This window comes from Gymnoscopelus braueri, assembly GCF_963280865.1.
Source record: "Gymnoscopelus braueri genome assembly, chromosome: 6".
NCBI lineage: Eukaryota > Metazoa > Chordata > Actinopteri > Myctophiformes > Myctophidae > Gymnoscopelus > Gymnoscopelus braueri.
The window spans coordinates 50,965,437-50,990,847 of record NC_137607.1 but is presented as its reverse complement, the minus strand read 5'-3'; the positions used below and the strand labels follow the sequence as shown (position 1 = coordinate 50,990,847).

Below are 25,411 nucleotides of genomic sequence, written 5' to 3'. Positions count from 1 at the left end.
ATAACTCACTTCCTGTTTCAGATAATTTCAGGCACCCCTTCTAGGATGTCTTAGGATGACCCAAGGGACATGTATGCCATTATGAGATTCTTTAGTTGTCTTTTGAGTCAATCGACAACACTGTAGGCGGTCATTTTCAATTTTGTCAATGACTCACTTCCTGTTTAAGATTTTTTTGGGCACCCCTTCTGGGATGTCTTGGGATGACCCAAGGGACATGTATGCCAAATTGTATGCTTTTATGAGATTCTTTAGTTGTCTTTTGAGTCAATAGATAACACTGTAGGCGGCCATTTTCAATTTTGTCAATAACTCAGTTCCTGCTTAAGATTTCTTTGGGCACCCCTTCTAGGATGTCTTAGGATGACCAAAAAGACATGTGTGCCAAATTGTATGCTTTTATGAGATTCTTTAGTTGTCTTTTGAGTCAATCGACAACACTAGGCGGCCATTTTCAATTTAGTCAATAACTCACTTCCTGTTTCAGATTCCTTTGGGCACCCCTTCTAGTATGTCTTAGGATGACCCAAGGGACATATGTGCCAAATGTTATGCTTTTTGGAGATTCTTTTGGTGTCTTTTGAGTCAACGGTCAACAGTTTAGGTGGCCATTTTGAATTTTGTCCATAAGTCACTTCCTGTTTAAGATTTTTTTGGGCACCCCTTCTAGGATGTTTTAGGATGACCCAAGGGACATCTGTATCAAATTTTTAGTACCCCCTACTATTTCTCAATTATTCAGTGGTGGTCTCTTCATGTTGTAGTTTAATGGCTCAAGCTGCTCTCAGACTCAGAGCCCCTTTTATGCCAGGTGACTGGTGAGTAGCCTACAGGTGATAGACCCCCACACCTGGCACTCCTGGCACCCCATGAAGATAAAGGCATACATTTGCATCACTATAGGCAACATCGCTCTGAATGGATATGGTAGTGATTCGCTGCCTGCCCGCGTGAATGGACGAGGAGGTCCGACGGCCACTATTCTCTTTGGATTTTTTTCACTGCCTGTTTTTCAGTCTTTTACTTTATTTTCTAGATACTAGATTTTAGTTGGGCCCTTGCCTCTATGGTGGGTACGCCACTGGTCCAAAATAAACCTGCTGCAAGGCGGATGGCTTCACAGTAAAAGTGGGTGACAATGTGATCACAAGAAAAGAGGAAATTACCTACCTGGGTTGCATTTTAGGGGCAAAGATTTTTGTACTGGATCTCTCTCCTCACTGGTCAATAAGAATGCAGTGATTCAGATTTGGTTCTACAGCTATGCCCGAGAAATGTGGAATGCCCCACCAGCCATAAAAATTAGCTTAGCCTACTCTCTTTCAAAACCGCTCTAAACGAGCACTTACAGGCGGCTGTAAAAAGTCAAAGCCACGATTTCTACTCGTTTATATGATCTGTTTGCATAGTATTGTATATTGATTGATTGAATACTTTGTTAGCATTTTGCAAAAAAAAAGCACAGGAAAGTACAGTTCAATACAAGGTCTGCTAAGAGGATTTTAACCGAAGAATGCCTATGCTTGTTTCCATTGGGGTCCTTTGTACTCAATTCATCGAAACATTTATGACAGTCATTAAATGTTTCGATAAAATAAAAATAAAAAATCCTCTCAACAGACCTTGTCTTGAACTGTACTTCCCTATGCTTGTCTTTGCAAACTGTTAATAAAGTATTCAATCAGTCAATCAATCAATCAAACAAACAAGCAAACAAAAACAATCAATCAATTACTTTTGATACTTTAAGTATATTTTGATGGCAAAACTTCTGTACTTTCACTCAAGTAAATTTAGAATTCCGGACTTTTACTTGTAACGGAGTATTTCTACATTGCAGTATTGATACTTTTACTTAAGTAAAGAATGTGAGTACTTTTAAGTTTTCCCACCACTGTATGTTAATAGTCGGTCTACTATTCATGGCTTGGTTTTTCAAGGTCCGGGAGCACCAGAACAGGGGGGACTCGGGGGGGAACTGATCGTGACGACACCAGCGGAAATATCTGCTTTCGTCTATTCAAAATGGCAGCGTCTCAATCAGGAAGTGAAGAAAACAACTGAGAAGAATAAGTTGGATACATTTTGGCTGTTTGTCGCCATTTCCACGCGAATATTCGAGTCAAATCGCGCGTTTGAGTGGAGCCTGGATTAACAATAAGCAACATATCATCGGTAAGTGTAATTGAGGGTTTATTAAACGGCTCCAGTCGTGCTTCAACCGACACATCGGCAGTGATCATTAAGTGGATGTTGCTCTAGGCAGCCTCTCCTAGAGGAACGTACGTTTTACACAACCTGGTGCCCCGGTTGTTGGTAGCTCCGAGTGGAGACAGTATTGTATGCGTTGCCAGGTCTTTTTGGCTTATTTTTCTGTAAAGTTGCTTGTAAATATTGGTCGTTACGGGTTGCGTTTTTTTGGGGCTTGTTTCTAAAGTGTAGTTGCTTATTTTAGGCTTGTTCTGTGTTGTTTAAACCAGTGTTTCTCAAGTCAAGGACCCCCAAATGAGTTATGTGTTTGTCCGCCGACCCTCCCCCATCTAAACGCATTTTGTGCCAGGGACCCCATACCAGATTTATGTTGTTGAAAAATGTTCAAATATTCAAAATGTTGGATAATAGGAGCGACGCGTTGTGAACTTGTAGATCTGTTTTTTTCTCTTCCAAATAGCTATATATGTAAAGTTTAAAGTGCTCATGTGGCTGTCGCTTCTTTTGGGCTTTGTTTTCCTTGACCTGGTTGCTTAATTCTCTCTCAAACTCTGGCAACACTGCTGCTGATGTGTATCAGAGATCTTTATTCGTGACCCAGTTTAAAGGGACTCGTAAGAGATATTTAGAAATGGCTGTTTTTAGAAACACAATACATACCGCTCATACAGTTGTTGTGAATACATGTTTGTTTGATTGAATACTTTATTGACAGTTTGCTAAAAAATAACACATAGTACAGTTCTATACAAAATGACGCTAAAAGGATTAAACCCAAGAAAGCACTATGGCTTGTTTCCATTGGGGTCCTGTGTATTAAATTCATCACTCGTCTTGTCCGTACAAACTGTATTTGCAACTTTTATCTGATGTTTGTGTTTCCACGGTATGGGATTAACTTGAGTTCACACATTGTTTAGTTAAATCGGATGCCTGCCTGGCATTCATGCAAGCCAACATCCTTGGCAGAGCTGGGCATACAGAACGAGCGCACCCCAAGTCGTTAAGCCAGCAGCTATCAGCTATGCTAACCTAGCTTAGCACAATTAGCTATCAGAAGTACATTGCGTTATTATTAAACGGGTGGGAATGTAGATGTAATCGTCTCTGTTGTGTTACGTACAACTCTGTGAGATTGACTTGTTACGTTTGGAATTCGGTCGAAAAGGACGATAGGTTTCCCGTCGACGTCAGCGAACGTTATCCTTTTGTCGTCTAGCAAAGCTAACACTTAATTTATTCCTCGTCGCACGACCGTGTCGTCTGGACGAATATGACGTGTTTTCCCATTTAAAATCAAGTATTTTCCCAGGACGAAAGTGTCAACGCGCCTCAAGTCAACACTTTCCTCGTTAGAAAGCGTGTTATTTGGTCCAGCGAAAGGGTCGACGAAGTATAAATTAGCCACAATAGCACCAACGCTACCAGTAGCTCTGCTTTTCTTTGTGCTGCCAGTGGAGCTTGGTTTTCAATTCAACCTTTTTGAGCTACGACTGTCTTCCAAAAGACTGACCAAACGTACAACATCTGTGATTGCTCTGGAGTTTTTGCATTTAAAGCTTAAACGGTATATCACAGAGGAAATGCGTGCTTTGCTTAACTCTAGATTAGTTTTCATCAATTTCATCAACGTTAAGTTGATGATATATATTCATTTAAGCAACATCGCAAGCACATCAGAGTTCAGTTCAACGAGCACGGGTTGAAACTGATGTTAAACTGTACTAACTGCCTTTGCTCATGTCTAAGAGGTTATAGTTGATGTCTAATTAATAGGCCTGTTGGTCTATTGTTCCTGTATTAGTCAACAACTATCAGTGTGAGGCTATGGCTGGCGTGTTCGGAGTTAGAAGTGGGGCATAACATTCATATCAAAACTAACAGGAAAGTACAGCTAGTAGATGGAGCTCTTCTTAGAGCGGTGGTCTCCATGTTCACATCATAAAAGCAAGCATACATTCCAGTTTCTGAACGCCTGCTAAATGCCTGCGTAGTGCTTACATAGAAATTGTAATAATTGCAGTTTAATCTCTGTATGTCACTTTGTGTGTGATCAGTTAGCTTGTTAACTAGTCTGGTGAGACTCCAGCAAGTGCTTTTGTAGGCCTGCCTGGACTTGTGGACTAAAGTTTACTTAAGCATTGTACTGAGACAAGTTACATGTGTTCTTATGGGAGGAAAGCAGAGGCTAAACTCAAATGTAGTTTACTTGGATTTCAGTATGCTTTCAGAGTAAGCTATACAATGGATATATATATATATATATAGTTCAAGAAATGTAAACCACGCACTGTTTTGATATCAGCCAGGTGCAGAATGGATGATTTGACCAGTAAGACAATTCAAGCTCTCGCAAAGCTTCCCCCTCTGCTTTCTTTTCTCTTCTACAATTTCCACTGTTTGGTTTCCCATGTCTCCATTGCCTGCAGCCAGGGCTTGTCAGTCAATCCTGAAGTTAAAGGAGCACTTCACCCCTGGAAGAAGTTCCAGGGGTGACCACAGGGGGGACCACAGGGGGACCACAGCGTATCACTGCCTATAACTTCAACTCCCAGAATGCTTTGGTGCCTTGTGGCAGGGGAGGTTCCATGTGGGTGTGATCTCCAACAATAACATCCCTAACATCCAAACAGCATGCCAGTGTCGCCATGTCTGCTTATTATAAGCGGCTTCTTTCTAAAATGTAGTTGATATTTGGGCTTGTTTCCAAATGTTTTGATTGCTGTTTAAACCAGTGGTTCTCAAACATGTTCATGTATTTTTCCACAGACCCCCATCTGAAATTATAATTTGTGGCAGGGAGCCCCTAACAAATATGTGTAAAAAATATTCCACATTTTGAAAAGCAAATAAAAATATTTTGCAAAAAATCCACATTTTGGACTTTTTCCCCCTCAAGATTTTTTTGTAAATAGCAGATCTACAAGCTCACAATGGGTTGCGAAGCGTTGTGAGCTTGTAGATCAGCAATTTTCAAATATATAATATCCCATGTCTAGGTAAAGTGCTCTTGGCATAGTTATTTTTCTTTTGGGCTTGTTTTCATAGACCTGGCTGCTTATTTCTCTCACAATATCTGGCAACACTGGCTGTCCTCGCAAACGTTCATCTAGTTACATATTATGTCCAAGGATTCGTTAGTGATGTCATATCACTGGGACATATAAGTATCTTCATGCAGTTTCACTTCCGTGTCGCATAGTATTGACATCACTGTCACATCCTTGGTATTATGATCCTAGCCTTTCGTGACGGTGTTTGTTTACCAGCGCTGCTACTCCACGCTGTATTTTTTTTTTCAAGCTTGCGCTTATGAAACACTACACAGGATTATTATTTCATGTCAACATTCAAGTACAACTATCAGAAGATAACTCAGGTAAAGTAATGCCTCACTCTACAAGGGCCGCTGGCCGCAGCTAATGGGAGTGGCCGAGTGGCGAAAGAAGGTTGAACAAAGTGTTACGGACACCCCATTGGGGCTGTCTTTTGAGATGGTCTGACTGAGACACGCCGAGACATGTAGTGCGGAAAGGAATGAGACCAATCTCTCATGATGCAAATAACGTCACGAATATTGCGAAGATTACTAGATATCTAAAAACACAGATTATTTAAAAAAAAAACCCAGGATCTTGTTTCTTGACTCCTAAACTTCATTAAAAGACCGAAAACTTCTTCCAGGGGTGAAGTGCTCCTTTAAGCCTTGACATATAGGTTGCCATGGTGGCTGGCTATTTTTCCAATTATGTCATTTCCCACTTGTTGAGTGATGCCATTTGCCAATATTGAAGTGAATGACATGTTATGCTTTCCCCCCGAATTCCTGTCGAGTACTATTACAACTGGTGATATGATGGTCAATAGCCTTGGTGTCATCTTTGGTCTACTCTCTACCATGTTGCAGCTTGCCGTCTTTGCAGCTTGATGTGCAACACACTCCTATCACAGCAGACACACTGTATAACTATTGGAGTGTCAAAGGCGAAATGCAGGGTGAAAACCACAAACCCTCCCCAGTCCCCACCACCACAACCCCACAGGCTGTCTCCCTCCTGGCCAGTTGCAGCTCAAAAGCACCAGAGCTGCTGGATCAATAGATGCTTGTTCTCTTTGTGGCAACATATGGAGGAAAAAAGGGCTTCAGCTTACACTGTTCTTTTGTCTTGTCCTGTGAATTTGCTTAACTTAAGTAATAGGGCCTCATGAGAATGGACAAAAAGTTCAGGCACAGCATATAGTCAATGAACAAGACAAATTAGCCTAATGAATGGCAAGACTAACATGTTGAAAAAAACAACACCTAAGGTTGGTCCATGAATCCAATGGTGAGATTTGTTTTTACCTCAGAACTGTGTTGTGTCCTACTTTCCTCTTTTACCCTCCTCCCACTAGTTTCAGACAGCCAACTTTTACCTGGTTTGCTGGCAATCTGTTGATGTTTAATATGTGCCATAGATCCATAAGGGCCATGCATATTGTTGCTGGGAGATGTAAAGGCCCATTTATACTCTGATGTAAAGTAAGGATACTCTCCACCCGTATTCTGCGTACATTTAAATGCGTCGACTGCAAGAAGCCCCAGAACTTAGCGCTATGTATGTACGGAGCAATACCGGAGGAAACAGTAGGGGGCACTAGTGATCCCCTGCAGATGGACACATAAAACGGTACACTGCGAAGAAGTAACACACAGCAGCAATGTGTATACAACCTACTCCTCCAAAAAAAAAATATGTGGCTGCAACTCAGTATAAAGTATTGCATTTAGAAAGGGTACAGTAGGTTCAGTTACAGTTACACTAAACATCAGAATGAGCAAGCCACGTGATCCAAGTGACTTTGTATATGTGTTAACTTACGATTGTTAGTATCAGACAGGATAGTTCCAGCATCTCAACAAGAGATATCCTCCTCTACAGCACTGTTTCTCAACATGGGGTCCAGGAACCCCCATGTGTACTTGGCGGATACCAGGGGTTCCCCAGCTAAATGATTGATAATATGAACCAAATTATGTAACTCTTGAGAGTGTACAAATGGACCAGTAGACTGACATTTCTTTCTTAGCTGCGATTTACTAATTTGTTTACCATTTAGGTCAACTTGTACACTCTCAAGAGTTAAATTAACACTGTTATTTTACAGTGTAGATTGGGCTCCCAGAAATAACAAAAACATTTCAAATGTATGGCCTAATGCATATCAGAAGACGGCCGTCAGTCTCATCGAAAGCTAACAGGAAAGCCACACATGTACAACTAAAACCCCAGTAAAACAGTGGTGTGCAGGAGGGTGAATGCGCAACTCGTAACACCTTGAAAAGGATGGTTGAACCCCAATATAGACTTAAAGTACAGAGCCTAGTATGTAAGCAAAGAGGCTTGCATTCTGAACATAGCAATACGCATCCGTTGTGAACGGGAGTATAAAAGAGCCTTGCTCTTTTATACTCCCTTAAAAGAGATGCATAGTTTTGCTGTGATGCTCTCAAAAGGGTCAAGGTAGCTGCATACTGTGCATAGTCCACCAGAACACTTTTGTTCGGGACGGCTCCCTGAACCAAACTGAAGTCTGACAGACAAATTACATTTCATTCGGCCACAGAACACTAGTGTGTTCTAATAGCCAGACCCCACCCACTACAGCTCGCGCTGTTGGTGTCAACTCGCTCGAGCCTAACAATGTACCCCCCATGGCCAGCACTGCTGGAACAGATGGTTAAATTGATACCTGGATATCGCGACACGCTGTGGGGGAAGTTCTTAACAGGTATGGAGGTTTTGCCTTTTCTAGCGATAGGTTGTGTTTATGAAGAAGAGGTGTGCTTCCTGAACGTTGGCTTGTGTCTCTTCCAAACTATCGCTGCTTTTCACTCGCTTCACTGCTGACAGGATGAACTTGAAGCTGGGCTGAATGCGGAACGTCTGACCAACATCTGACCAATCACAGTAGCCGAACTAGTTAGGGTAGTCACATCATCTCGGAGGCTCCGAACACCTGAAATCAGAGACCCCCTCCCCCCCACCCAAACCTGTGAACAACGTCATATTGTTGTCTGTAGTGGTGTAGTATGCCTTATTGCATTAGGCTTCAGGGTTCCCTTCCACTTGACATGTTCCTCACACTTTTATTTTAACATCCTACCAATGGGAAAGGTTTTTTTTCTACAGCGACATTCTCCCTCTCTATTTGCCTTTGCTTTTTTTCCATTTCTCTCCCCCCTTCCGTCAGTGCCAGTGATAAATCTCATTTATTGCCTGTGGGCTGATTGGAGTGAGAGTGAAAAATGTGGAGTGGAGAGGAGGATGGTGGTTATAGTAGTGATGGGGGGGCAGTCAGGGATGGTTTGACTGACTTGGTTCTGCTTTCCTGGAACCCGGTCCCCATTAGGTAATAGGTCATGTATTAAACATGAACCCTCAATGAGTAGATGGAGCAGAAACTAGAAGGGGGTGCTCTCTTGTGTATATACGCCAGGCTGGATGGCCTACCAGTGTTTCCTCTATATTCATTTAACAGCGGCGTGCCACCACTGTAGCATTTATCAGCACAGCTGCTGAATGTTTATGTAAATTATTAATATATACACGACATGTCATGAGCTTGTAGGTCTGATATTTTAGGCGCGACTCTGCTGTGCAAGTATGAACTGGGGTTTATTCTGCATGTTCTCCTCTCTCCTGCGAATCAGCTCCTCCTAGGGTAACATTTTTCTATGGGTCACATGTTTCAATATAACAGCCGAGAGCCGTCTGCTGGTTGTTGTTTTTTACAGCTATGTTTGTTTGTATAGTTTTTCTAAGATGATTTCAATGTAGTTTATGTTGATCATTAGCATGGCAATGTAGGATGCGTGCATTCCATGGACACATGGATGGTGAGTTGGCGTACAAGGCAACGTTAACAGCAGCTGATATATTTGGACTTTTTGCAGAACGGAGTATCGCTTCATATTCAGGTCAAATTGTCAATAACTTTGCGCTTAGTTAACTGATCATCTCGGCTCAGCCTATTAAAAAGTTGAAACAGTAGATTATTTAGCTTTGAGAAGCGCTCTCTCTTTGATTACAGGCACATGAGTCTTGTAAGGCAGATTCGATTTATTATTGTATTGTATATATTATATTGAAATATGGAATATTCGTTAACAGCCCTAACATAATTGTATGTATGTAAAGCTCCTTATGCCATTGCCATAGGAGGCATAGGGCAATCACGAAGGCGATGCATCTCGCAGATACAAAAAAGGCAGTAAAAAGTAGCTGGCTGCAGATGTTCTTAATGAGGACCTGAATTTCTGGTCCGACGTCTCTCCTCTCCAGAGTGGCTGCCTCTCTCTACAGGCAACAAGCCCCCCGCACCCTTCTCTCTCTGCTGGCTATGTTTATTTATACATCGTTGTACAACGGTGTCGCGCTCCGTCCGGACCTTGTGACGTATTATGAGATTGTAGATTGCTATTTCCGATGCGACGCTGTTGTACAACGAAATATAAATCAGGCTTAAAATGGAAATACAGCATTTGAAGGAATCACGCTCTGTAAAAAACACCAGACCAATGAATCACCAATGAAAACATTTTTCTTGACTTTTCTCCAAATCTCTCTGTTACGTTCTATTATTCCTCCCCATACCTCATAACCTACCTAATTCTACTTGTCTTTAAAATCAATATTAAAACTCCAATTTTCTGTCCATCTCTCATCCCCTGTTTCTCTCTCGCTGTCTCTTTGTCTCAGACACACACACACACACCTTTTTAAATTGGAACAGACAGTGACAAAATGCAATCTGAAACGGACAATGTAAGGCCTGTAGTTAAAGAGGTATTTCACTTTAAAACACTTATTGGGTCTTTTTAATGTCTACTCTGGCTTTTGTGTGCACCCCCACACAGTTTAGTTGCTTGATTCAGTATTTAGATATTTATCCAACTCCATTTTAACCATGTTGGAGTCCTTGATTACACACGTTCTTCTTGCTTCTGGTGACTGATGCTGTCCTTCTAATGCGAAATTGTTTTGTAAATTTAAATAAAATAAATGGCCAGCTCTGAGAAGTGTTCACTTTAGTGAGGAGATTTTGCAGTCAAGTAAAGCATCACAACCCGCAACCACATGATTTATTCAGTCAGGGCTTCAGCTGATGACATGCAGTGGCATTGTAAACACATGTACAATGCCACATGTTTTTAAAGTACTGTATCGTTAACAGAGGATGACACCCCAGGAAGTCAAAATGACAGTGCTGGACCTTTTCCTCCAATGATTTTGTTCACACTGAATATTTCTCCGACACACTTTCTGGACTTCATCTAGCCATCCCTCGATAGGTAGACTTTGAAGGCTGTCCACCTGAACAATTGCTTGTGGTTGTTGTTGAGGAGTGTGAGAGCAACCTCAGTTGACCCAGTCAGTCAGCCCCCCAGCTGAAGCGAAGCCCACAGCTGAGCTGAACTGAACTGAACAGAGTCAAGCTGGCACAGACAGAGACATAGACTGAGCGTGAGGTGAGGTCAAACAGAGTGCACCGCAAAATCCTTACGGGGCCATTTTTATACAATTTATAGTACTTAAATGGACACTCAGGATCTTGCAGTGTAGACTAGAACACTGCCTAGATCAGAGGTGTTCAACAAACTGGTAGTTGACCTCACTATCCTGTGCCTCAGGATTGCGTGATAGTGTGGTTTTTCTTTTCTTAAGTCAACAATTTAAAAATCCTAAGATTACTTGTTCTGTGTTTTTCACTGTTCCAATTTCCCATTTATTCTTTCTTTTCTTTTTTTAACAGGCCTGTGACTGTGCCATTTTGTGTTGCTGAAATGTGGTTGTAACAGACTGACTCACAGAATAATGATGGCTGACTGGGTTTTTCTAGGTTCTGGGATGCTGCGAGCCAGCAGCCTCAAATCAGCAACAGAATCCGTTTTTTTTTCAGGGTCAGGCTGGGTGAGAGGCAGCAGCAGACGCCACAGGCTAGCCTCGGTTCGACAGGAGGGAGCAAGAAACGCAGGGAAAGTAGAGCAAGAGATACTAGGCCAGGACTGTCTGGGTCTATGGATAGAGATATACCGTAGGAATGATAGCAAAAGGCCATTACTGGGGGAATAGATTGGGCTGTAGTCATTTAGACTGTCAAAACTGAAATATATATATATATATATAGGGCATGCAAAGATAGAAATGGTAAGCTAGCAGTGGCAGAATAATGTGGAGAATAGTAATGGAGAAGGAGAGAGGGAACAGTTGGACGATAAATAAACAGACACATACTGTATTTGACAGAGTAGAAGGTCAGGGCAGAAAGGGAGAAGTAGAGGGTTAGCGTGCTTTTGGCATGATGCTTGCATGTCAACACGGAGCAGCATACGCAGACAGGAATATTAAGCAGATAAATTCCATGTCATTTAAACAGTGCTTTTGACAAAATCAAGTGACAATATTCGTTGGATGGTGTGTGACGGTGCAGAGCATTTCTTCGGTGTCTGAGCTCAGCGGACGCCAGAGTTTGCCTGACTTTCATTATGTGTTCACCTAACTACTGGTTGAAGCAGACCGATGGGGCATTAGAACTGCCACATCAGCCGGTGCCGACTCCCTAACTGTCCTGAGCAAATAAGATGACAGAGGTAAACAGAGGCGGAACTAGAGCGTAGTTCCGTCTCTTTGATCTAGCTGGCCTTTGATCTATTCCTGGTGCATGATGATGATGATGATGATGATGATGATGGAGTTAGAACCAGGAGTAGATGGGGGTATATGCTAGATGAGTGTCATCATCAAGTAACTGCAAACCATTGTTGGACCCTTTTTTCTGCAGTTTTTCTGTGCCTTCATTTTCTCTCCACTAATCCCCCACCCCCACCCCTCTCTCTTCACCACAACAAAGACATCCTATGAACCACGAGGGCTCTATTAGTTGTCCTCTCTGTTGATAAATCACTTTAAAGCCTCATTCAGCTGGTGATTGTAGCCACAATGATATTCATCATCAAGGTCCGTGCACTGCTGAATAGCCCCCTTCAGTGCGTTTCGCTTGGAGTGAGGGTGGCGAGGGCCTAGTCAAGATGAATCATTATCTCTTTTACAAATAAAGCTTTGAGCCATATAGCTTATTCGTGCTAGGCCTAATCATTCAGATGGCTGCCCGTTTTGTTGGCTTTGTCCCTGTGTGCCGTCCCAGGCGAGAGACCCCTGTCTGATTTGAATGGTCAAAAAGCAATAACAGGCTCTTAAAACCCAATTTGTTTCCTTTTCCCGGCTTTTGATAAGACAGCAGATTTGGTTACAGTTATATGATCATTATTCTCCCTCCAGTGTCCACTGTCACTCGGTGGTTCACATGGTGGTTCTTCATGGTACCGTCTGCGTCTGTAGCCCCGAATGGAAAGTATGTGTCTTGTGCCAGTTTGTGTGCATGTCGTGTACATGCACGTCATGTCAATGGTTTGACGTGTGTGTGGGCTTGTGCATGCAAGCATGGGCCTTTTGTGTTGAGAAAGGTCCTGATTAATAATGCAGGTCGTTTCTGAATGACGGAGCTCTGTGTTTCCCTGGGAAGTAACTTGTTCCTTTTATGAATATTTCATCACCTTGGCTAATGAATCCGGCCAGTCTAGGCCATCATAACCAACTAATAACCCCCCTGCTGCTTGGCTATAATGTAGCATGGCCTAGAAGATAATTTCTAACCTGATTACCGATGAGGAGAGTAGACTTTGATGGGCTGAGAACCTGAGATTGGTAGTGAGTGACTCCGTGCCATGGTGCGCTGGACTGACCTGAATGAGTGTTGTCAGTTGTGTTCCTACTCTCCTAGTATTGAAGACAGATGCTGACTACTACAGAGAACAGGAACAGACGGCAGAGGTTTGTCCTGTCATGTGAAACGGTGTGTGTGTGTGTGTGTGTGTGTGTGTGCGCACAGACTGCGCGCGTCTGTTTGTGTGTAATGTGTGTGTGTTGCTTTGTTCTTCGTGTCTCCCACTGTGTGTGTGTGTGTCCTTCAGAGTGTGTATTTCTCCTCTCCCTGCTACCACGTGCTGATTCTGAGAAGCCGGTTAATGAAGATGAAAAAGGGCTGTGCATTAAAGGATTTTCCCTGTGCCTTAAGAAGGATTAATGACAGGCCCAAGGAGAGAGGTATGAGAAGGCGAGAGACTGAGGGAATGTATGTGAGAGCTGGTTAGAGCTCGGAGGCCTGTCACCAGGATGGAGGAATGAGGTACAATCAATGGACAAACCCAAGTTATATGGCCGCCTCCTTTTTCCATAACCAACTAGCACAGAGCCCTCTTCAGAAGCTGTCCTTCCAAGATATTAGCAGCAAGGGAAAATAGCTAAATAAAGGGAGGAGACAAATGGAAGAAGACCGTGACCAAGCTTCCTTCTGATTATTTATTTTGTACCTTTTCTCTCTGGCTTATTTTCTTTAAGGTCTCTAACATGAGATAATTCCGAAGGTACTGAGGTACATCCATTCTATTCCCGGCTGTCCCAAATACCTTTTTTCAGGCTTTGATATTGTGCATTTTCCAAGCAAATATATTAAAACGAATAAATCAAGTCTCTTTGTGGTGAGATTGTTATCTCTTCAGAGAGTGACGATGGTAAGTCACGCACCGAGAGTCACTCTCACTGACGAAACACGAAGCTGTATTGGCATCTTTTCTGTGAGAAACCAGGAAATAACTCTGTACTTGATCTGTACTTAACCGCACTGTAGTTGATGATCTATGCTGACAGATTCACAGAATGTATTGATATATATTATCAACTATACACTCCACTGAGGTATTGTCACTCTCTCTACAAGGAAATGTAAGTGAAAGTCATTTAGAAAATTCATCAAAAATCGAGTTTTGTTCATAATATAATGGGTGAAACATTTATAAAGATCCTTTAGCTAAAGGGGACAACAGCCCCAGACTGTCACTCCTCGACAACTCTAGACAAAACACCCACAAGCGGCAGATCAACATGGGAGCATATTGAAAGCGGATACACTGCTCATCAGCTCCACGTGCACACCTGAGATGGCTGTGCAATTCTTAAAATATGAAAAAATGAAGCATCCAAATATTGAAATTGCAACCTACAGTATATTTGGGGCCAGCCCGTGTTCTCTTTCTTCACTCACTGTGAGTGAACCTAAATGAAAAACATGAGCAAATTGCCCAAAATATAAATGATGGCATACAAGCCAAGCGGTACACATTTTCTGTGCACTCATAGGTCTGGCTCTGAGCAAGGCGGTCTGTGTGAGAGGCAGGATGGTGGTCCTCGTGAGCGCTTAGCCGTGACTTAGCAGCTTATGGGTGTCACACTTCCCCTGGATGACTTCCATGTGCAAGTCAGCCACCATGCTGAGGACTAGAACCACCTGAGTGACATCAAAACCAAAGACTATGCCTATCCAATCCCAGGCACCCACCCACTTTTATCCAGTATGCTTGTAGGACATATGGTGACTGCTGTAACCACGAACACCATAAACGTTGCATGTGACGGAGGTTTGCTCTGCTGCTTGTTAACCTCTGTCTGGTAGACTGGCATGGAGAGTGACTCATACAGTCGAGGGGAAGGAACTGGCTTCGAAACTCTGCCACAACACGGGGAATGCTATTTCCAAAGGAACGCACGCAAACCTTATAGGATCACCATGTTTGCTGTCCCACGCGACACATTTTGATTGTACAGCTTTTGATTTGTAACTTTGTATATGAATGCTTTGCTTTTCATTTTTTCAAACTACCAACTTGTTTTTTATTTTTACTCTGGGATTATGTGGTATAGCCTAGTCTTTCAGCCCTCTCAGCTTCTGTGTCAGGCCACCCAGAGAGAGGGAGCGGGGGAGACATGAGAGGAACACATACACATGGAAGGGGTCTACCAAAACCGACAGCAGCCTCAGAAACAATTAACAGATAACGCTGTGTATCCTTAAATACCCCCGTCGCTCTCCCTGGTTCTCCATCTCTTTGTCCCTTGCTGCTCCTAGACCCACTCGCCAATGTAAGCTTTTAACAGCTTAATGACACAAATTCCACCCCAGAATAATGGCCATACCCACATTAGTCAAGTTATGATACTACAGATATTGAGATACACAGTATGTTGCCATTGGACTTTTGTATCACCACACACATGATGTAAATGTCTTATTTATAGGTATATATATGTGATCCTCTTTCTCCGCCCCTAGGCTTGGTGAATGACACTAGGCGTGGCGAGTGTCTACACAAACACAATTGCCCTGATTCTAGGGAGGGAAGCCAGGCAGGGTGGGCAATCTTTGTTGCTGTGCTAGCGCCTAAAGCCGTGGGCGGTTTGGAACGGGGGGGTTGGAACGGGAAACCACAGAAATGTGGCAAAACACCTAAATGTGTGGGTAAGATTAATTAAGCATAACCACTAAATTGGGAGAAAAATAATTGGCTAATTTAAATTTGTAAAAAAGCAAATCCACCTTGTTGCCCTCTCACCTCATCACTTGCTGTCTGCCTCATTCTCTCCTTACGTTTTCCATCTTTCCATCTCCCAGCATTGCATTTTGCCTATGCCTTCTACACACTCCTTACCTCACCCACATCCCTCCCTCTGTTGCTGCCCCTCTCTGGAGGTTAGCAGCACTAGAGCAGGCGAGCCGAGAGTTTTTCCTGTTTTCCAGTAATGATAAGGGAGGCCTTACAGGAAAGGGCCTCTGTTCTAGTGATCAGTATCGATTGTCCTCAGAGACGAAAGGAAGGTGGGGCATGGCGTGGGGGGCCTGTAACAACGGACACCTCTCCGTTGCTAGGAGACTCCAACGTGCCACAGTGCGAGCTGCTGGCACAGCGGCGGTTGTGGGTGGGGTGTCGCAGGGGTAAATGTAGGAGGAGCGGGAAAGGGACTGGGGGATGTTGGGAACAAATCCCAGTGGCACCAGAGACGAGAGAAGATGCGGTGGCCGGAGGGGTGTGGGTTGGATGTTAAGCAGCTGTGACTTTAAGCGTGGTAGATTGAGAGAGATCTTCCATTTGAGACTAGTAAAGACCATTCAGTTGACTTTTGTAGATTTATCATTGTTTGTTGCCATTTCTCATATAATTCAAAGCTACTAAGTCAGAGAATAGAATAACTATACAATAAGCATAAAATGGGAACGCTTTACCTGTTCTGTGCTTGTAAGAACGCCACAGTCCATGTCCGTATCTTTCTAACACTGTGTGTACTGTGAATGAACAGGGACAGGAGTGGTAGAGGGAGGGGGGATTGGCCACTAGTGAATTGATCACGGATGGCATAGTTTTCCCAGTACCGGTATGTAAAAATGGTCTCCAAATACACCATGCCCACCTTAGTATTTGTCTGGGTTACACTTTATTCTAAAACGATTCATTTTCACAGCATCAAGTACCGTACCTTATTAATCTATTTGTGTTTCCCATTTGCACGCCCTCCATGTGGACAAAATGTATGTGTGTGGGAGGGGGGTTGGCTCATAATACACCGGGGGACACCCTGGATTGATTGATTGATTTGTGCGTCTTGTTGCATTTGTCAGTCATCTCACTTACTCCCACTTGCATGCCCAACTGAGGAAATTATATATATCCATTCACACCAGGCCACCCACACGGCATCCACTCTAACACAAACACAAAACTCATAAATACACAATGTACACAATATGTGCATTACAAACGCTTCCCCTTGAGAAGATCTAGTCCATATTAGCCTGTCATCATTACCACTGCTAGATCGGCCTCTTGCCTTGTGTGACTATCTCTGTGATGTCCCACTTCTAAGAAATAATTGTAGATAGAAATCATTATCTGTGGCTCCCGTGGCCATGAATGCACTTCCAGTTTAAGATTTCCTAACTTCCAAGACCACAGTGGTTTTGATTTTTTTTTTACCTCTGAACTTTGACCAGGAATGAACTCGGCACTACCAAGAACCTCCCATCATGCTAACCAGTTCTGCAGTGTCCTCATGGTGTTGCTGCATGTGGTCGGTGTTCTTTTAGATGACGCATACAGAGAAAAACTCAAGGCCACTATTCAAACACAGCCACCCCCAGGTACCCAACTGAGCTACTTTGCCGTTTCTGCCCTCCCCTAAGCTGAGCTTCAGAGGCTAATAGCTGTCCATACATACTCAGACAATATCCAATATCCAACTGGCTGCCGTCTCCCAATATAGACTGCCTGAGGAGCAGTCAACACCTGCCTTGTTTTACTGGCTGGCTTGTTGGCTGTCCCATAGACTAGTAGCCACACCTCCCCATGGTGCACGCACGCACGCACGCACGCACGCACGCACGCACGCACGCACGCACGCACGCACGCACGCACGCACGCACGCACGCACGCACGCACGCACGCACGCACGCACGCACGCACGCACGCACACACCCCACCCAGACAATATCACACTGGCAGCCTGAGGGAATAAAATGGCCTCCATTCTTATGTCTATTGGCTGAATGGCAAAGATGTCAGGTCTCTTTCTCTTTCACTGTCACACACCCACCCACACACACAAAGGCCCCCTTATTTAGACTCTTATTAACTCTATTAGGATTTATTATGCTGGCTTTGTCCCCAGTGAACAGGTCTGGCCAATGTTACAGATCAGGGGGTGAGGTGGACAAAAGACTGGAGGAAGGGTGAGAGGGGCAGAGGGAAGGGTGTGATTTGTGTATGGTGACGGTGTGTGATTGATGTTACACAGCCATGCATTGCAGGGTGTTGAGAGATTGGATGGATTCAGTGGCAAAAACCGGAGTGTATTTAAGACTTTTCTTGGTTGGGCATTTTTCGTTTTATTAGTGAAAAAGTTACGCCAACATTGCTCTAAACAGTTTAGCCCCGGTTGTGCCTGTCTCTCACACACACACACACACACCCCCACACACACACACACTATATGCCATGCTTTATGAAGCATTTTGTTCTCTACGTAAGCACCATCATGATGCGCTGTCATGGCGGTATTGGTAAACGCACATGTTTCATTCACACTCATCTGGTGGGATTACAGGCACTACATGCGAGTGGGACAGGGGTTTATGATGGACAAGTATCTACGCAGGCTTCCTTTATTTAGGTTTGGGAATATTCCTGACATCTCATTCTGTGTGACAGCCCCCCCCCTGCTGTGAGTAACGTAATTAGGTCTCTGATGGATGCAGAATCTTCAGTGATGTTAAGTGACATCCAGCTAATTGAGGTTGTCAGTCAAGTACTAATGTATGAGCAAATCTATTTTAATAAAAGATAGCAGATCATTGCGACGCGTGGTGAGCTTGTAGATCGTCTAGTTTCGACACTGTTGTACACCGAAGTATTGAATAGGGCTAGTCAATTATAAAAAATCTTAATTTGTTGATGTATCTTTTTTTTTTTATTATGAAAAAAACACAGTTCTCGATTTGATTAATCACAAAAGTTATTGAGACCTAAGAAAATAATCGATAGTTGGAGCACTACTAACAATTTTGCTGACCACACACATAGCAAATAAGCAGGTTACAGGCTCTAGAATGCGGCTCATAGGTGTATGCTGTGCCCTGGTTAGAAGTCGTGGTAGAAACTCCAAACTAGTTTTCATCATTGGAAATACTTTTATGTATCCCTTTTGATTATAAAGACCTGCCTTAATTAACAGTGTGGTAATTTGACAAATTAAACTACACATTCCAAAATAAAAACAATGATCACTGCAAGCTGTAACATCTTTTCAGAGCATAGCCGGTTGGTTAATGGTTAAACAAATGCCATATTTTCATATTATTTAATATTTGGCTCTTGTAGTAGCAGTGCACACACACACACACACACACACACAGCAAGCCTGTCCCATCCATAATCGAGTAATGTGTTACTCAGCCCCACAGAAGTGGATCATTCTTGATTTGGCTGTAGCGAACTCTTCAGTTGTCTTGGGAGTAATCCAATCGGCGAGAGTTTGTGCTCAATTGTAATTTCAGCCAGTCCATTCAGACGGTCTTGAGACAATAGTTGACTGCTGGTAAGATTTCATAAGTTTGAGCAATACACAGTGCAATGTGAGATTTTGGTACAGATCCAAGAAGTTTAATTTGATCACTTTTTGTTTTTACTGGACCTGCATGACCCTCCCAGGGCCTTGGGCGGGCATCTGTACCCTTCGTTCTCCCCTGACGGCGGGCTTGACCCCTTTAATGTCACTTTTATAGCACACGGAAACTATACAAAGCATCGGAATTTGTTTGGAATTAATATAGTTGATACTGATCAATTAAAATATACCTTGATTGAATCTACAATATAGGAAGTGAGATATAGCACTCTCTGATGTCTCCCACACAGTTTCACTTACTGATTCCAGATAAATGTTTTTGAAGTCTTTATCTTTCTGCCATGTTTGTATACCGCCTCGCAAGATTTCACTTTGCAAAAGCGATTCATGTTTCTTTGTTGGAAAACGTGCATGGAACTTTGACGTCTGTCTGTCCCCCAACTCATCCAATCTTGTTTGTCTATACTTCTCTGTCCCCCTCTTTCAGGTCATGGAGGGCATTTGCCATTGTTAGGAGTACTCACTCAGACACAGCCAGCGTGCGTGTGTGTGGTGGTCGGAAGGTGTGTAGCCTCAGTCAGCTGGTGGTCATGTGCGAAGCTGTGGTCTGATGCCCACCCTCCCCTCAGCGCTGGCCATGGACGGGGAGAACTACCTGCATCCAGAGGGCCCTCAGCTGGAGAGCAGCCTGTTCCCAGTGGACACCTCCAACATGGAGGTATGTTTGGCTGATTCAATCTTTTCCATTTGATTAACATGCTCAGGCCCTTTTCCCCCCATGTATGGAACACAACATTATAGGATAGTCCGCTACCATCTGTCCTACCATACCCCTGCATCATTTTATTTTATTTTAAGATATGTTTTGGGCTTTTTGCCTTTTTATTGATAGATTATAGTAGGCTGACAGGAAATGGGGAGAGAGATGGGGGGGTGACACGCAGCAAAGGCCGTCTGGATCGGGAGTCGAACCCGCGACACGCTGTCAGGCTGGCATTGCAGCCTAGGGTGCCTGGACCGCCACGCTGCGGCCCAGGACTACCCCTGCATCATTAAACGCAGTTCATAGAAAATGGTTTTGGCATTCAAAAATCATTTAGCTTTTGTTACAAAGAGAAAGCATGGCAACCACGGCCGTTTCTAAATTTATATATTTCACATCCCATCCTTTGACTAGAGCCAAACATAGTCCTTTGAATAGCTGTTATTCATCCAGGTTACCTTTTGGGTATGTGTGAATCAAATGTGTTGCAAATTGCAATGTTTACTTTGGCTTGGCAAGATCTTGCCATGTGATTTTGTTTCAGACTCATCAGTTTGGAAACGGAAGTATTCCAAGACTGGTTGAATGATGAAACATGACAGCAGCTTGGCAGCCCCTCAAATAGGGGCTGTCCTTTGATAGTGGATTAAAGGAATGCTTCAACCCCAAAATGACTTTCTTTCTATCAATTACTCAACCTGTGAAGCCTTGAATTCATGGAGAATGTTTTGTGTGTCGCATTCTTTCACAGTGAATGAAGAATCCAAAAACAAGATAAAGTTACATTTCGAACCAGTAACAATTGTTAAGTTTCGAACCAGTAACAGTTGAGAAATCACTATTACTGTTTAGTTCTCAACCTCACCAACCTGAAATGACTGGTTTCTACATGATTGTATGATGCAAACACAATTTTACAGGTTTATTGATTAAATCAATTAGTCAACAAATTCCTATGACTATTAGTCTACTAAGAATTTCTTTAGTTGAAGACAGCCCTTCCCATGAAATGGGAAGGGCTGTCTCACCATGTCTCACCAGCTATAGGTTGATGCAGTGTGTACCACAATCTGCTGTGTGGACGGTGAGGTTGATCTGATCAGGTGCTTCTGGCCTGCCGTCTCATGACTGTCACAATGTTTAATGACCCTTCGACCCGACTAAAACCTGGAACGCAAAGGCCCTCATGCATGCCGCGTTTGACATCTGAGGGTTGACTTTTGACGTCTTTGCGGGCAACACTGTTCTCGAGATGAATCACGTATGCGTAAGGGAAGTGATTTCTCACCCTGATAACTCTCTCAGGTGATGGTTATTGGTTATGCAGCTGCATCATCGCTCAGACACAATGTGCACAGCTGTTTAGCACAAATATCTGATATTGTTTTGTGTTCAACACAATGTAAGAATTGTGCTTTGTCTTATCACTGTGCTGGTGGTAAAAAGCACTGGTGTAGTCTATCTGGGGACATCCATCTGCAATAAATGGAATAATAACGCATATTATTTGATGAAAGGCAAATTCCACCGACATACCGGTAGTTCTTTGTAGGTTTTCTAAAGGAATGAGCACTGGGAACCATATTGTTTTTATTTATTTGACATCATATCATGGGTTGGTTATAAAGCACTCATTACGTTCACACTCAAACGTTTTGGTTTTCTCCTGTGTTCCAGAGTTCCATATACACCTCGTCTGATTCCTGGGGATCCTTCTCTCAGCAGGCTGGATACAGCGTACACTGCCCTATGCAATCTGGAAACCAGTAAGTTCATATCCAGTGAAATCCACACATTGATTTTAAACTACATCATAAATATAAATGAATTATGGTTCAACATTTGTGTGTCCTATTGGCCTGATGCATACTGTTTGGTCACATGTTTGATCCCTATAACAAGTTAGTGTGTGACTATCAGTTTCCGTATATCTCAGACCCCAAAACGATCTCCTTGTTCATTGTGAGTTGTTCTGGATAAGAACATTAGGTAAAATGCAGTTTATTTTTACATCCCTCTTTCCTAGATTCAACATCTTTTATACGAGTACTGTAAAACCCTTTGGTTTTGGTTCCTCAACATTGTAGCAAGACATTAAGAATGTAGCTAAACCAAGATATTACCTGCCATTTTGCTTTCCCTTTTTCCAAGTCTTGTGTCGTGCAATTATACATTTTGGTCAGTCAATACAGGTGCAAATCCATACTCTTTCTTAACAGAGACCCTGTCATGAAGCTTAGCTTTATTGCAGTGACCACTGGAAATATTGTTTAGTCCTATGGTTATTGATGCACACTCCGATGCCCATATTGATATTGCTAAGTGGCCCAACTTCTGTCTGAAAACACTGATTCTCTAAACCATGGTCTGTAAACACACCAACGTTCTTTGACGAGTAATGTTAAAATGATCTTAACACAAATAAATTTTATTCATTCAACGGTATGATTTTGCACCTAGAATGTTGGGCTGTTCACAGCTAGCATAACCTAATGAAGGCAGGCTGTTTGCTGGTAATGCATCAAAGTTGACACTAAATCATCAACCAACGCTAGTGGTGACAGACTGTAATAGTAACCAGATTGTCTTGTGCCGTTTGTTCTTAGCGTTCAGCTTGTGGCATCAAACCAGTGCTAGCCTCCTGAGTTTAAAATCTGAGGGTGGCCTTCACTTCCTTTATTAGATCTACTTCATTTCCTGTTGTGGGCGGCCTGGCGTCAACCTTAATGTGGGGGGGGGTTTATCTGAACATCTGGCAACCCGCCTCTGTTCCATAGCCTCCCTGTGAAATGAGAGAGGTTCACCTTGCTCTTTTAAAGCCTCTCTCTCCCACACGGTGCGTTTCTCTGCGTATCATTGTGTTTGGCCAATATCTTTGTGCGTACTGTATGTGTGGGTGGGAGTTAGGGATTTGTTTTTTGTATACGTACGTACATGCATGTAAGTATAACTGATTTCACAATTTAGGTTTTTCCCTAAGTACGCACTCTCCTTTTATTTAAGTTCGATGAAATCCACCCACCCATGCATAGGACAAAACCATCAGTAAAAGTTGTTTGTTCCACTAGAGGTGTTCGGTCCTTTCGTGTTGCGTGTGTGGTTTCCTTGATAGCAGAGTGAAATCATGCAACAGATGACGTGGAAACTGGCTCTGTGGTTTTCAGTTTTAGTCGTAGTGGAATTCACTGGTATCCAGACTTATTTTTCAAGACCCTTGATCAACAAAAGGTGTGGTTTTCTTACTCCTACTCGTGTGTATGGTTTGACAGCTGATCTGAAACTATATATTTTTTCTTACTCGCTGGTTCAGATCTGTGGTAGTTTTGTAGTACAGTATGTACTATGTAGCCATGACAGTGGTTCCGAAACGGTGTGCCGTGAGGCTTGTGCCATGGGATTTTGTGACAACCACACATTATTGCAATATACATATACAACTATACAAAAAGTTATGAATTAGTTCACTCATTTCACGATACAGAGGCAAATTCTATGCCTTAAAAACATTCTTTGGCAATGCCATTAGTAAATAGAAGAGTAATGTTTAATTCATTATAATTAATGATAAAAGAAAATTGAGTGATAAGTGATAACGGGTGTTATAGAGGCTATTTTACACGGATATGAATACAGTCAGGGGTGCATTTAGATTTTGACATTCCCTTTTCGTGTCACAAAAAGTTTGAAAACCACTGCTATACCTACGTACTGTAGCATGAAAAAGACGTGAATTCAACATATAACTCAACCCTCTCTTTAAATAAATAAAGGTACTTTTGAGTAAGGCAGTGCAGCCCTGAAAGACAAGGCAGCTATTGATCCCGCTACGTAGATGAGAAACCTCTTTTTCATTTGGTCTTCTGGTTGTTTCTGACATTCGGTCAGGTGCTTTTTCACGGGACTGTACTTTGGTCTTATCTTTTCCATGGTGAGAGTACACAGCCAGCTACCGTTAATTGTGGCTGAGCTATGCTCTCCGTACAGTAGAGAAGTAATTAATTGAATTAGAGGGAGCCCACAGATGCTGCTACTCACGTGACCTGTCTGAACAGGCAGAGAGTGATGGAATCACACCACCAGTGAGGAGGAAATGTGAATGGGCCCGTGTCCAGCATACGTTTTACACACAGAGACTGACCAATAGACTCACTTCCACACACCAGGCAGTCTTTGGTGTGAATATTGATGTAGGCCTAGATGTCACTGAGACACAGATGAGGTTAATTTAGCAGAAGTGGGTCCAAATGCTGGGCTTTATCAAAGTGGTGTGAGTGAGAATTAGAAAAGTGCGTGGAGCGCATTAGGGTGTCCCGCGACGATATGTATCGTTTTGGCGTTTTTTTTGCATTATGCAATAATAATAATGCAAAAACAGAAGGAAGTGTTTGCATTTGTTTCCCCCCCCATATATTTTCATAAGCTTTTTTTCCCCCCATATATTTTCATAATAAATAAGTGCCATATATCGTATCGATATCGTGAGCCCAATATCGTGTATCGTATCTTGAAATTAGTGTATCGGCACACCCCTAGAGCGCTGGTCTCCGCCAGGCCAGGTTACCGCCCCAGGCCGACCCTGTGTTAGGGACGTTCCGCCTCACTTGAGTTGCGTGTAATACGTTATACGTCACACAAATTTTTAGTGAGTGCTGGTCTAAAAAACAGATTTTGGTGGATAAGCTGAAAACAGCAAAAGACATATTTTGGTGGAGTGTGACATTAACATGAGAGATTTTGTAGCAGCCAGACAGAATGGATATTTGATACGGTACATATGTTGGATAAATCTATCAGGATAAAGTTTACTTGATACTCAAAGGAGCAGTTCCCAAGGAGCCGAACTACTTTTCCAGAGTAGGGGATGCTCATGGGTACTCCACCAGAGGGAGTGCCTCTGACCTTGTCCCCCCCCCCCCCCCCCCCCCAAGTTCAAGTCAATCAAGAGTAAGAATGCATTCTACGCAGCCACAACACAGTGGAAGGCTCTGCCAATAGCCCTGAAAGTTCTAAAGTCCCTATTAAAGTTTAAAGCTGACTTAAAATCATGACTCCACCTAAATTCAAGTTGGAGCTAAATTCCTTCCCCAGCTGGCCTGCCCCAGGACTGAAAACGTCTCGCTCTTTCAGTGAGACAACATTTGCCATGTCCCATTGTGACTGTGAGTGGCATCCTCCATGCGTTGTATACCTGCCCCGTCAACCATGTTCCATGTTATCATGAATTGCTTATAACGGTATATTTTGACATTTGTATTTTGTATTATGTTTTGTCCAGTTCTTTGAGTGTTTTGATTGATTGAATACTTACTTTATTAGACAGAAATGTATTAATGTAAACAGCACGTGGGACAGTAAGACATTAAGGCTAAAGGCCAGATCACACTCC

At 42.9% G+C, this 25,411-nt stretch overlaps 1 protein-coding gene across 2 annotated transcripts in view; it reads left to right on the top strand.

Annotated features, from left to right (window-relative positions):
* The first annotated feature begins 2,038 nt into the window (after positions 1–2,038).
* The window catches only part of sbno2b (strawberry notch homolog 2b), an 80,466-nt gene continuing 57,093 nt past the window's right edge, over positions 2,039–25,411 (top strand). For both annotated transcript variants that reach the window (XM_080431672.1, XM_080431670.1), the window contains exons 1-3: positions 2,039–2,175; positions 19,750–19,980; positions 21,703–21,791. In XM_080431672.1, coding sequence (XP_080287798.1) covers positions 19,873–19,980; positions 21,703–21,791 — 197 coding nt within the window. In that variant the 5' untranslated portion in view covers positions 2,039–2,175; positions 19,750–19,872. The remainder of the gene's footprint in view (positions 2,176–19,749; positions 19,981–21,702; positions 21,792–25,411) is intronic.